At 39.5% G+C, this 14,882-nt stretch overlaps 1 protein-coding gene across 2 annotated transcripts in view; it reads right to left on the reverse strand.

The window, feature by feature from the left end:
• Positions 1-325: 325 nt before the first annotated feature.
• GAS6 (growth arrest specific 6) overlaps positions 326-14,882 on the reverse strand; it is a 98,210-nt gene continuing 83,653 nt past the window's right edge. For both annotated transcript variants that reach the window (XM_089688120.1, XM_089688119.1), the window contains exons 11-15: positions 11,782-11,946; positions 11,378-11,546; positions 6,981-7,153; positions 3,460-3,685; positions 326-1,073 (exon numbers count right to left, since the gene is read on the reverse strand). In XM_089688120.1, coding sequence (XP_089544246.1) covers positions 922-1,073; positions 3,460-3,685; positions 6,981-7,153; positions 11,378-11,546; positions 11,782-11,946 — 885 coding nt within the window. In that variant the 3' untranslated portion in view covers positions 326-921. The remainder of the gene's footprint in view (positions 1,074-3,459; positions 3,686-6,980; positions 7,154-11,377; positions 11,547-11,781; positions 11,947-14,882) is intronic.

Here is a 14,882-nt window from a genome sequence, read left to right on the forward strand (position 1 = left end):
AAAACTTTTGGCTGTTGCACTTAGAGGCTCTTTCTCTCATTATATTTCCTTCAGAGCTCTCTTGATTAGCTGCCCAAGTGCCTTACTGCCTCCTGGCCTGTTTACAGGACATATGTTCAAGACATGAGAGGTCCTCCCCTCCAGTGCGACCTGTAAACCTTATTTTTTTCTTTCAATCTCCCCCGTACTGCAGGAAAGCAAGAATTTGGCTGCTATAAGGCAGCAAGAACACTTCCTTCAGGCGAATATACTTCATGATTTGACAGTGCAGGTCTGGGAAACTGCTATGATTGTAAAATATAAAACATATATAAAAATAAAGCTATTAAAAGGTTTTGTTTTTTATTTTAAGTTGTTGCTTAAAAAAAAAATATCACTGTTTGGTAATAAAAATATATAACACAATTTCCAGTTCTACATATCTTTTCCACAACATAATTTACCACAGTTCTCAGTTGCTTTCTAACAAAAGTCCACAGTGCACTTGCTGCACATTTCTGGCTGTTAATATTAGTTTTCTGAAATATTTACAATATATTACAATCTTTAAAAGGGTATCCATCATGCAGCAAGCAAAACATCTGGGTGACAAACTCCAGATGGAAACTGGTATTTTCTGACTCTTGGACTGCAAGCGGCTTTACCAACGTGACACTATTATACAACATGGAGGTCAGAGAATGCAGAATCCATCAGAAGCTTCTCATGCAGGTATTTTGCTTAGTGACAGATTCCTCAACAAAGCAGGGAGGGTGATATTATCCTAAACAGTTTGACATGGTGTAAAAAAAAAATATCAGTAGGTCTTACATCATTTCAGTGTTTTACGAAACTATACACACAATACTGCAAAGTCAGAATAATTTATACATATATATATATAAAAAAGATATTTGGTTAAAAAAAATGAGAGGAATAAACTTATTTGAGAGACTTAATGGGTGGACATGAGTGGGAGGTGATGTCACTGTGTTTGTGTACAGCTTCATCCAAGTCCAAGGTCTTCTGCTGAACACGTATGGTCATGCAGCCATGATAGAATGCAGTGACTGGTGTGCGCGTGACATCCACATCTGAACAGTAAAGAAAGAAAAAGAACATCATGAATACCGCCATTAACAAGGTTTTACCACAAAGTTGACTGTTGATGGTAATAATTGTGAATTTCCGACGGAATGCATCCTATTCATAAAACTCACAATATAATACTGCTCATGGCAGAATGCTAGATGTCTAACTATGGCACCAATTTCCATGAGTAGAAGTAGAACTTTAGCAAAGCACAAAATCTGGTACAATACGGCATAAGAATATCTTCTTAACTCTGTCTGCATTTGGGTTTTGGATGTACCTTTTGGCATTAAAGATCTACATAATAATGTGGTCATCAATGAACATTTAAAAAAAAAAGCCTGCTTTTGACAAAGGTTTCTGTGTGTTTTCAGAATAACACTGGCCATTGCAGGCTGTAGGATCTCATTCAGATGAGGAAAGAATAAAATAAAACTTTGAATCAAAACCTATTTTGTAAATTGAGCTACAGTTTATCTGGAACTAAAATGTAAAAGTGAACACATATATTCGGTAAGTTTTTTTTTTACTTGACTGGAGTTGTATATATTATTACATTGTTGGTAAGGTCGAATACAGATACAGGTCCATCCAACCTATATGTGTGTGTATGTTGTGTGCATGTTTATGGTCCTTTCCATATCCCTGTATACTGCATTCGCTAACAAACACATCTAAAAAGGTTATTTAAATTTATCTAAACTCCTCACTAATACCACTAACTGTGGAAGGGAGTTCCATATCTCACCGCACTAACAATGAAGAACCCTTTACGCAATTTAGGGCTGAAGCACATCTTGCTCAACCTGTGAGGCTGAGTGTCTTCTATAGAGATATTAGATTAAAACATTTTCTCCCAATGCTACAGTCACCATTTAGATATGTGTATATTGTGATCATATCCTCTCTTAAGCCCCTTTCACACTATCAGGCTGATCAGGTCCGCCTATCCATTTTACAGGCAGACCCAATCGAACCCTCCAGTCTTCTCTACGGAGCAGCGGGTGTAAACAGACATGTGTTTGTTTTTAGTGGATAGGATTGGATGTTGGTGGGTGTAAACAGACGGATGGGGATCCGTTCCCCAGCCATCTAGAAAATTGGATTGGAAGACAGTAAGGTCTAAACCGATAGGCCATCTGTTTACATCCGACCACCTGTAGAGGAGAGTGGGCTGCATCTGTGTCCACTCTGCATAAGTGGAATGGATATGGATCAGCCATCTGCTTACTCAGCAGGGATCAGCAGACAGAACCCCCCACTGAGCAAGTGGACTCCAAAAAGGAGCCGCCCCGTGTGGAAGGGGTCTTAAAACACCTCTTCTCCAGGGAGGAAAGTTTGTAGTTAAAGTGTTACTAAACCCACAACAGTAAAATCAGTCTGTATATGCGGTAAAGCATGCTGGTTATGCTCTTTGTGGAACCTAAGGGGTTAATCCTCTGCATTGTATAAAAACGCTTTTTGATCCTGACTTCTCTGATCCTCCCCTTCTTCTAGTGTCCCCCTCTTATCTCCTGATAAGACATATCATGTGGAGAAACTCTAGCAATATACACCAAACTGAGCATGTGCAGAGAGGTTTTTTATTGTTCTTGGGAGAGTGCATGTGATTAGCACAGGGCCGATCAGCACAGGGCCAATCAGCATAGTCCAGACAGAGGTCGGGGGTTCTGCATCCTCCTAAAGCAAAATGAAAACTCCTCCTACAAGCTTTAACCAGTGCTCTGCTGGACGTTGATAGAAGTCACAAGTCTCCTCTAACTGCTGATGAGAAAAGGTATTTAGCAGTTTATATTTACTAAAATAATTGCACCTCCATGTTCTGTGTACTGTGGGAGAATACATAGTGTGTACTGTGGGAGAATACATAGTGTGTACTGTGGGAGAATACATAGTGTGTACTGTGGGAGAAATATATATATATATATATATATATATAAAATATAATATAGAATATATAGTGACCGCAGGATCCTGGGTTTAGTAACACTTTAATGTTTGTAGTTGTTCCTCATATGTGAATCCTCCAACCCCCTTATTAGTTTTGCTTCCCTTCTCTGGATTCTCTGCAGTTTAAGTACATCCTTCTTGTGGATTGGTGATTACAACTAAACTGCATACTCCCCAAACATGAACTGCATACTCAAAGTTCATGAAATATTGAACTACAAAATAAAAAAGTGACATCTCCCTGATATCCCATTGACTATTTCGACACACCCACCTTGTAAGCCAGAAAGGAAAAACAAAAAATCTCCAAAGATGTGACTAGCTTGGTAGAATTTGGTTCATTTATTACAATTATTCCCTTAAAATTTACAAAACTATTTCTGAATCAAAAATACACCTGCACAAATACAAAAATATAGATCATAATGAAACATTCACCTGGTAATCCTCCAATATAGGTATTTACTCCTTGCTGCAAGTGTTCATTTAAGTCAGAAAGAATGAGTTGTAATTCGGATTCCTGCAATTCTGTTTGTCCTGGCTCTCCATCAAAGGAAAGGACTATGTGATCCTTGCTTGCAGAGACCTCCACGATGTGCTCTTTATCACAGACATTTACCTCTAATCGACACACGACAACATTTCCTACAGACAGGATGATGAACTGCAAAATGGAGTTAAGGCAACAAATCAGTTGTCAGTGTTGAAGTGTATCCTCAGCTAACCTGCGTCAGTAATACTATATCATCCATCTCTCTAGGTTACTGCATGACTGTCCAAGTAACAGCTAGAAGAGAATGTCTCACACCAAGCTGTGTTTACACACTGCTGTCTTGGCCAAAATTTAGGACAGCTTCCACAAGGTATCATATGGCTAACTGCATGTTATTATGTCTGCACCAACAAGGCAATAATTGCTAGTAAATATATAGATTACCATACAGCTAAACTGATACACTGTCCTTATAAAATAAAAAATATCCACGATAGGTAATTTGGGGTCTCAAGTTTAATTCAACACTGGATCCTGCTATTTTACTCAAAGTTAATGTGGATACCACACTTGGATCCAGGCTTCCGTGAAGCACAAAAACGTTGGATAAATGCCTTTGAATTAACCATGTACTCTTTGAATATTTCCTTCCCTCTCCTTATGAATTTTCCTGAATGAAGACATAGCAATGACAAACATTTGTGTTAATACAGTATGTGATTCAATATGATAGAAAGAAGCCAGCCATTATCTGTGCGATACCTGTGGTTTTTTTTCCTACCTCACAGTGTGTGGTTTCCAATGTTCTAAAACTATGCCAATTTATTATGTTTTCAATCAATCATATTTTGTCACAGGTTGTCTTATAATTTGTTTTTTTTATCTCGCTATCCTCTACCCTCTTTTCATTTTTCTTTTTTGGGATGCCAAAGGGGACTCTGTTTACAGCAATGGTTAGTCTCTTAAGTACATTCTTATGTTAGAACCTATGAGAGGTGTAACATATGTGCCTAATGTCCTTTTTGTGTGGCACCAATGACATGCCTATACAAAAAGCAAACACTGATTCCTCTATTAAAGTATTACTAAACCCACAACCGTAAAATCAGTCTGTATATGCATTAAAGCATGCTTGTTATATTCATTGTGGAACCTAAGGGGTTAATCCTCTGCATTGAGTAAAAAGGCTGTTTGATCCTGACTTCTCTGCCCCTTCTCTTGTTCAAATGTCCACATTGATAAGACAGACTGAACCCGTAGCCCTTCTGCACATGCTCAGTTTAGTCCGTTTTTCTACAGTTTTTTTTTTTTTTTTCTTGGGAGAGTGCATGTGATCAACACAGGGACAATCAGTACTCTCCAGACAGAGGTCAGGGGTTTCCCATCCTCCAAGAGCAGTAAGAAAACTGCTCCTACAAGCTTTAACCAGTGCTCTGCTGAAGTCACAAGACTGCTCTAACTGCTGATGAGAAAAGGTATTTAGCAGTTTATATTTACTAAAATAATTGCACTTCCATGATCTGTGTACTGTGGGAGACCAGATATAGTGAATGCAGGGTCCTGGGTTTAGTAACACTTTAATGTTATACAGTCCAGATGACCAAATATCCTGCTGCAGCTATTGTATTTTGACAACTGGCAACTCCTGCTATCAAAATACCCAAACAACTGCATCTGATTGGATGCAGTGGCTGTTCAGCAAAAAACTTTCCAGCAGGCTCTTTCCACAAAAGTCAGTGGAATGTTTGATTTTTGTGCAACAGAGAAGGGCCAGCAGAGTCACCCACTAAGTAATTTTCATTCAGTTAACCTGGACCTGGCTGAAATTCACAACAGTGCAGCACACAATGTTTTTTTTTACTTTCATGCATAGAATGGAATTAGAAAACAACTTCTGCAAAAGTGACTGCACAGCTCAATCTCAGTCTTCACGAGACTGAGATTGAGATCTGCAGTCACTTTTGCAGCAGTTGTTTTTTTCATTCCGGGTCACAATCCTTTTGTCTCTTTTCGGTCAGTTGACCATGTTGACTGTGCTTAGGTTTATCAGGTGATGTTTTCCTGGAAACTGTATATAACATCATAACCTCTAATACTGTACCTCATGACATGGCAAATAAGATGGCAACTTCTGTCACAGAGACACCAGCTAAGCGGGCACAAACAATTTGCCCTCTTTGAAGATCATTACGCTCTGGCATGACTCCGTATTACTAGCAACGCACACAGTGAATGACGAAAGTGAGGTTTCCCACCTGTTAGCTAGGTGTCCCCTCACAGTGTGGAAGCAAAAAAATGTTACATCACTTCCACTTTCAACACGAAAACATGTCAACACTTTTACACCTGCAAATCATGTAGAGTTTCCATTTTTTTGTCTAACCCCTGTACACATACATGCAGACTTCTTCATTAAAGTGGTTGTAAACCCCTCCATAAACCCAGTGAAGTAACTGGCCTCAAGTGATACACAGAGATGAAACAAATCATCCTACATAAGCTGTACCAGTCTATCTACAGCTGTATTCCCCTCTATTCAAAGTGCAAAATTTACACTGGATCTCCCATCTCTGAAAATCAGTAGGTAGTCTCATCCCTTCACACAGCACACAGAAGCAGAGCTGAGGCTGTCAATCATGGGCTGTGCCCTCCCGTCATTATTTTTCTCTTGGTGTCAGGAAAACTTGTCAGACGTGACTCATGCAGATATCAAAAGAATGAGGCAGCAGACAGAAATTATATTTAGTGCTCTGCATTGAGGCAAGTACACATGATAGAGGGCTATGCTTTGTTCATTTTTACTTAACTGTGGTTTACAACCACTTCAAAAGAAAAAAAAAATGGACACTTGATCTGAGCCCAAATTCAGTTTTGTCCAAACTTGGGTTCAGATCAAACCTAGCAAGAAGCTGTCACTCCTCTCCACGACCTCCCAATCAACTGCAACCAGGGCATTCCCTACACTGCATCTACATGTTCATTCTGACAAAACCCAATCTCATCCTTACAGGCAAATTAAACGGTTATCACAAAGGTGCTGCAAACTAAAAGCTTTATTAAACTGTCAATTTTACCTCCAGCAGCTCAGGAGGAGTGTCAGTTATTATGCAGAAACTCCGGTAGGAAATATTTTAACCTCCATGTGGGCTTTAGGCTACATTCACACCGGCGATTAAGGTGCGAATTGAATTATAGCGACAAGAATCTTTTAAATCCTGCTGAGGCTCTTAATCGCTGGTGTTAATGAAGCCCTACAGTCCAACACTGGGATACTTCTGCTTTTCCAGAAACATAGGAAGTGAATAACAAGACACATACCTATCCCTGAGAGATGGGGCTGCAGTATTACAAATTAAAGGTGCTGATTCAGATTCTTAACTAATACTTTATAACATAACAGAATAGGGAGTGGAAATTGGCAGAACTATTAGCCAGTGCCCTGTGAACCAGGTACAATACTTCTTACCTGCGTTTTAATTCTGGTTGCGAAATGATAATCAATTAGAGCTAGTGACAAAGGGACTTCCTTGTCCTTTGACACAAGAGCAAAGAGCACTCCAGTATCAGTGGCTGGATTTATCGCTGCATTGATGTCTATTCTCCAGGTTGGCACATCTTCCTGTTTATTAGATAGATCCGCTAGAGTAAATATGAAGAAGAAAATTACACATCTGGGAATATAACACTGTATTTAAAAGCCTATTAATTGTAGATGACATATCAGATTATATATATTACAGCATTTCAAGTATATCCTTTTTTCCGTACACAAAACAAATTGGCAACACTGGATACTGTGATATTATTAAAGAAACTTGCATATACATTATTCATTTTACCAGCAGTAAGAGCAAAATGAGCACAATAGAAACAGAATTAAAAAGTGACATTAAAAGATATCCTTATTTTTAAAAAATAATCCACACACATCCACTACTACAAAATGTCTGTAGTCTAATTTTCATGAAATCATTTGTGTTTTTATGCCTCCTTGTAACTTCCTGTGAGCTCTCAAACCTCTCCTTTTCCCCTCATTTCCATTTGTTTGAAATGAGCAGTGCACATTCATTGCGATCATGTGCACTGTTCTATGGACACTACAAATCTCATAGTCCCTAGTCTATCCCAGGAGTGGAAAAGAAAGGGTGGCTACTCTATTACAGTGGGACAATAGACAATGAACATTTGTTGGAGAGGTACTTTTTTTGAGTAACACATACTTGAATTGAGTTTTTTTTTACATATAAACGGCTGGACGGTGGCAGTGCAGGGGCGGGTTGCCGTTCATAAACGGCACCCGCCATTTTGGACTGGGAGGGAGCTCCGGAGGACACAGTGGAACACCAATCACTGTACGGGACCTCTGTGTGAGGTCCCGATCAAGTGATCACTGATTGGTCAATCAGTGATCACATGAATAGGTGTAAGCAAGATGTCACTTCTGACATCATTGCTTACTATGTGTGAAATCTGTGAATGATCACAGAGGTCACATGGTACAATGCTATTCACAACAGCCTTGTACCATGTGACAAGCTGTGACTAATCACAGCTCACACAGTATTTCTCAATGGCTGCAAGAATGCAGCCAGAGAGAAGGAGAAATTATTGCTTTTACAGCCTTTATGGGTGTAAAAGCAATCAGTGTAAAAAAAAAAATTCTTCATCACCCCCCACTATGGTGACACTGTACTGCTAGGGTGACAGTATGTTAAAAAAATATATAAAAAAATAAAATAAAAATGTAAAAAATTTTTTTTGAAAAATTAAATACATTTTGGCCAAGATTTATGAAGAAAGATTATTTATTTGCAAACGTTTATGAGAAATACACTTTTTCAAATTATTTGGATGTTTTCATTTATATAGCAAAAAAATAAAAACCCAAGTGGTGAATACCACCAAAATAAAGTTTTATCTGTATCAAAAAAAATGCTGAACAATTCACATGGGTACAGTGTTGCATGACCACGCAATTGTCATTCAAAGTGTGACAGCACTGAAAGCTGAAAACTGGCCTGGAGAGGAAAGGGGTAAAAGTGTCTGGACATGAAGTGGTTAAACCAGAATTTAATGTCACTTTAGGGCACAGTAGTAATTTATTTCTGGGAATCCTCCACTGAGAAATCTAAACCTGAAAAATGATCCTGACATGATAGAATAAAAAAAAAAAAAAAAAAAAAAAGCCGTTTCAAACCACACCTACTGTACACCGTGATTTCAAAAGCAACAAACTGTATTTTCACTGTAATAAAACAGATCAAAAAAAGAAAATATAGCACATGGAAGGACTTATCAAGGATGTACAGTGCCTTGAGAAATTATTCATGCCCCTTGAAATTTTCCACATTTTGTCATGTTACAACCAAAAATGTAAATATATTTTATTGGAATTTTGTGTGATAGACCAACACAAAGTAGCATATAACTGTGAAGGAAAATGATAAATGGTTTTTAAAATTTTTTACAAATAAATATGTGAAAAGTGTGGTGTGCATTTGTATTCAACCCCCCTGAGTCAATCCTTTGTAGATTCACCTTTCACTGCAATAACAGCTGCAAGTCTTTTTGGGGATGTCTCTACCAGTTTTGCACATCTATAGAGTGACATTTTTGCCCATTCTTCTTTGCAAAATATCTCAAGCTCTGTCAGATTGGATGGAGAGCATCTGTGAACAGCGATTTTCAAGTCTTGTCACAGATTCTCATGTGGATTTAGGGCTGGAATTTAACTGGGCCATTCTAACACATGAATATGCTTTGATCTAAACCATTCCATTGTAGCTCTGGCTGTATGTTTCGGGTCGTTGTCCTGCTGGAAGGTGAACCTCCACCCCAGTCTCAAGTCTTTTGCAGACTCTAACAGGTTTTCTTCTAAGATTGCCCTGTATTTGGCTCCATCCATCTTCCCACCAATTCTGACCTGCTTCCCTGTCCCTGCTGAAGAAAAGCATCCCCACAACATGATGCTCCCACTCCACCAGCACGTTTCATGGTGGGGATGGTGTGTTCAGGGTGATATGCTGTGTTATTTTTCCGCCACACACAGCGTTTTGCTTTTAGGACAAAAAGTTCAATTTTGATCTCCTCTGACCAGAACACCACCTTCTTCCACATGTTTGCCGTGTCCCCCCCCGCCCAAGGCTTCTCACAAGCTTCAAACTGGACTGCTTATGGCTCTCTTTCAACAATGGCTTTCTTCTTGCCACTCTTTCATAAAGGCCAGATTTGTGGAGTGCACAACTAATAGTTGTCCTGTGGTCAGATACCCCTACCTGAACTGTGGAAGTATGCAGCTCCTCCAGTTATCATGGGCCTCTTGGCTGCTGCTCTGACTAATGCTCTTTGCATGGCCTGTCAGTTTAGGTGGGTGGCCACGTCTTGATAGGTTTGCAGTTGTGCCTTACTCTTTCCATTTTCAGATGATGGATTGAACAGTACTCCGTGAGATGTTCAAACCTTGGGATATTTGTTTATAACCTAACCCTGCTTTAACGTCTCCACAAATTTATCCCTGACCTGTCTGGTGTGTTCCTTGGCCTCCATTATGCTGTTTGTTCACTAATGTTCTTTAACAAACATCTGAGGGCTTCACAGAACAGCTGTATTTAAACTGAGATTAAATTACACACGGGTTTTTGGTTGTAACATGACAAAATGTGGAAAATGTCAAGGGGTATGAATACTTTTTCAAGGCACTGTAATTATAGAAGATTCTGGAAAATAGAATTAGTGGTAAATCATAATTGATTTTCTCCCAATTTATCTTCTGTAAGTCAACTTAACCCAAGGTTATAAAAGAGAAATAACTGGGTGGGAATGAGGCCTCATTGAAAAAAAAAATAGCTGAGGAAAGTGTGAATCAAACAAAAAATCCCAGGCAAGGACAAATTGAAAGACTGTTTTCATATAATATTATATAATATAGCTAAATAATATCTGAATGTACATATGTTAAAAGAGACAACATGTTAAATGATTGTGTGAAATTACTGTTACATGCCTAAGGACAACTACAAAAAAGTCCAAAGAAAAATATACCCACTGGATTTCTGAACAGATTTAAAAACATGCTGTACTATTGGCCATCTAAAACAGGGGCTGAAATACAATGGTATAGAATATGTTGATTTTCCAGGGGGCAAGTCATTTAAAGCTAAACTCCAGAAAAGTGAAAAGTCCTTTTTCTCAGTAGGGTTGCATCCAGACTGCAAGGGTCTACTGCTTGTGTAGTCTAGGAGACAGAAGGAGCACTGTTACTTACCTGATCCTCCATTCCCCTGGCAAATGGAACACCCTCCCCCCCCAATTCCAGCAGTGGACTCTCCCCCCCAATTCCAGCAGTGGACTGTCCCTTGGAGACCTCACTTCCAATGCAGGGCTATGGCCCCAGCATTGGTCTTGAAGATATTTGAAAACCTTAGCACATCGGAGTAAAGGAACTGGTCTAAAAGCATGGAGGAATTTGTGGGAGCCAAGATTCAGTTAAGTAATAGTGTTTTCCATGGTCCCCTAGGCATAAACAAGCAGTTAACCCCTGCAGTGCAGACATAGCCCCACTGCAAAGGAAGACTTTTCTGGCATTCAGCTTTAACGGTGCTTATCCTATGACCATCAGCTAAAAAATACAGCTAAATGAATAAAATCACAAGGGACTTTTTCTACAGCTGGACCTCACAGTTTCACAGACATGTTTTTTTTGTCAGGATAGCAACAATGGACAGACATTTCATAACCAAAACAAACCTGTTCAAATATGTAGTGGGGATGAAATGTTACATACACACAGAGCCTTCTGTCCATATGTTATACTGCCTAGTTCATGTCTGCTTTCAGTAACAGTTTATGTACTGTCTTACTTACTGTAATCAATGAAGAAAAGAGCAAACCCTCTTCCTGGATAAAAAGAGCCTCTTCCAGCCACCACAAAGCACTGCATCTTTTCTTGTGTCCGCACAGTGTCTTGTATTGATGTGTCTTCCTCATTCAGCCAGTTCCAGCCACGCATGCAGCCATCCAGTCGTGTGTTAATCTGAAAGTATGTAAATGTTAAAAACATTTCTCAGAAAGTAATATGTCCTGGTCATATTCACAAGTAGGGTCTGTTACACGTTGTGTTGGACTGTTCTGGTATTTTATGCTTACATGTCATTTTGAATCAGTTATTATGCTTACACGTCATTTTGAATCAGTTATAATGTTTACTCGATTAGCGCCTACTGCATGCTGAATAAATAAAATAAAACACTCCTTTGGGTGACACTTACTAACTGAATGAGCTCACTGCTTTTAAACGGAATTCCTCCCACTGTCAAATTTAGTTGGTATAGTCCTCTGTCAAAAGTAAACAGATCTCCAGAAACAGCTATTTTCATTACTGCATCCTTATTAACTTTGATCACCAAGTTCCGATCCATTTCCTCAACAGAAATCTAAAACAAAAATAAATCAAAACACTTTAGTGTGACAAGCTTTCACAAGCTGGGAGATGACCAAATACGCACATGACGTGTATGTAAACACAAATTTCTCTTATTTGCTGTCTTGGTATGAAAATTTATAATTGAAAGAGTGTTGCTATATCTGATCAAACATTGCAACAAATACCTGTTGATTCTGCCAGAAATCTTGGGAGCTGATAACTTCCTATGCACAGAGAGGGGTTACAGAGAGGAGAAAAGATGGGTGGGGAGATAAAAAGACGGCTGTGTCCTTTGTTATTCATAGATAAGAAGTAGGCAGGGCTGACACCACATGCTTAGAATTTTAGAAATTTAGACACACTGGGGGGAATTCAATAAAGCACACTTTTCTTTTATCACAGCCCCTTTAAAATTGCTTTTGCCAAATTCATGGAAGCATTGCAACAGTTCTGACACAGACAATAGGTCCATGTATTTCTTATCTGTGTTACTTTTACAATGGAGCCGATTTACTAAAACATGAGTTCAAATCTGGTGCAGCTGTGCATGGTAGCCAATCAGCTTCTAACTTCAGATTGTTCAATAAAGCTTTGACAAAAACACTGGAAGGTGACTGGTTTCTATGGAGAGCTGCACCAGAGTTTGCACTCTCCAGTTTTAGTAAATCAGCCCCAATAAGTCATTATGACTGTAACAAATTAAAAAATAAGTTCCCCATTTTGTAATTACATCATTGGTTGCAAGGTGCCCTAGCAACCAATGATGTGGGCTGAACAACGACAGTTGGCACAGCCTGATGGGTATGCTGAAAGACTACCCATCAGGTCCACCTTCTTGTGATTGACAGTGCATGGCAGTGGTTGGATTTCAATCACACAGGAGGTGAACCTGATGAGGAACTAGTCTCCCAGAGTTCCCCATAAAGCCCCCCACAAACAAAAACCCCACGTTCAATGAGCCTGTTGGGTGAGGAGTGGATGGAAAAAGCCTGAGGTGGAACTTAAGGAATAGTTCCCCATCAGATCTGCTTTGCCTGTGATTGAGTGTAGATGGCAGTAAACAGATTTCATAGCCTGAATAATGGCTACGGAATCTTCCCACTGCCGTCCATTGTCAATCACATGGAAAGTGGACCTGATGTGGAACTAGTCTCAAAGTTCCCAATCAGGCTCCACTCACAGAACTTAATTCCATAGCCATGTTGTGTGGGAAGGGCCTGATGAGGAACTCTGAGAGACTAGTTCTCCATCAGGTTCACTTTGCCTGTGATTGACAGAAGATGGCAGTTGGCAAATTTCATAGCTGCTGTTGGTCTGAACAGTTGCTAAAGAATAAGCCCACTGCCATCTGCTGTTAATCACAAGCAAGGTGGTCCTAAGAGGAAACTATTCTCTTACAGTTACCCTCAGGCTCCACCTACCCCACAACAAAACCCCTTGGCCATGTGCCCCTCTGTGTGAGGGCGCTCAAAACTAAGGAGTTACCAATATGGACAGTGACCTCAGTATTGGCCTCCATGCAACATATTTATGTATAGTGGCTGTTTCTGACAGGTGTGTGAATCTGTCCAGAGCTTGGTCAATTGTGGTCAAACAGAAATCTGAGTGTTTATGACACTCTTTATGGTTTTCAGGGACTGTGTTGATAGCAAAACAGAAAGGTAGGAACACACATATAATTATGATAAAGATCAACTGTTATATTTCTGTATTTTCAGTTTGTTTAAAGCGATCAAACATAGGGGAAATATATAACTGTGAAAGACATGTCAATAGTGATACAATTAGTAATCCAGTGACATCTGTCCTTAGCTTTAATATCTTTGCTTTGTAGTAAGGAGCAGTGCTAAACCATCAGGTGTGCTGATACTTCTAGTATGTATTCTGATGGTTGTTGGGAAATTTGTAGGCAGCTCTCAAATTCTAAGCAGCCTTTGGTTTTGGCCTTATACAAATGTGGGAAAAAGTTGAGGGATAAAAATGTCACTCCATTAGTATGTGTTAAGAATACATTTTATTTGTGCTTCGAAGGTCCCCCTTGGAGACAGGGCTAAATGTTGCTTGCTCCAGCTTGAGTTTGGCAGATGATCCCGAGCTGGAACAGGTAACTATGCCATCCAAATGAAGAGAAATCTTCAAAGACCATGAAATGTGTTGGATGATTTTACTGAACACAAATAAAACTGAACCTGGACATGCTAGTGGAGCTTTTATCCCTCAACCTTTTGTCACATTGATATCTTCACTGTCACCTCAGCATTCACACCTGTATAGCCCTTATAGAAACAGAGCAATTTTTGCATTTCAGCTAAGGGTCTACTGAATCAGCAATAATAACACATACACGTGTGTGTGTGTGTGTGTGTGTGTGTGTGTGTGTGTATATATATATATATACACACACACATATACACACACACACACACACACACACACATACACACACCTCAAAAAAGTAAAAGGAACATTTTGAAAACACACAAGAACTCAATGGGGAAAATATGCTGGATATCTATACGGATTTGGACTGGGCAATGTGTTAGGAGCGCAAGAATGCCCCATAGGATGATGGAAATCAAAATTATTAACCTACAGAGGACTGACACTCTGAAAATCAAAGTGAAAAAAATTATGCAGCAGGGTAGTCCATTTTGCTGAAATCTCATTGCAGCAACTCAAAATGGTTCTCAGTAGTTTGTATTGCCCCCGCGTGCTTGTATGCATGCCTGACAACATTGGGGCATACATCTAATGAGACAACAGATGGTGTCCTGGGGTATTTCCTCTCAGATCTGGACCAGGGCATCACTGAGCTCCTGGACAGTCTGAGGTGCAACCTGGCGGTGTCGGATGGACCAAAACATGATATCCCAGAGGTGTTCTATTGGATTTAGGTCAGGCAAGCGTGGGGGCCATTTAATGGTATCAATTCCTTCATCCTCCAGG

The sequence above is a fragment of the Staurois parvus genome, unplaced genomic scaffold (genome assembly GCF_062004578.1).
Source record: "Staurois parvus isolate SC_StPar_1 unplaced genomic scaffold, SC_StPar_1.0 ptg000446l, whole genome shotgun sequence".
Taxonomy (NCBI): Eukaryota; Metazoa; Chordata; class Amphibia; order Anura; family Ranidae; genus Staurois; species Staurois parvus.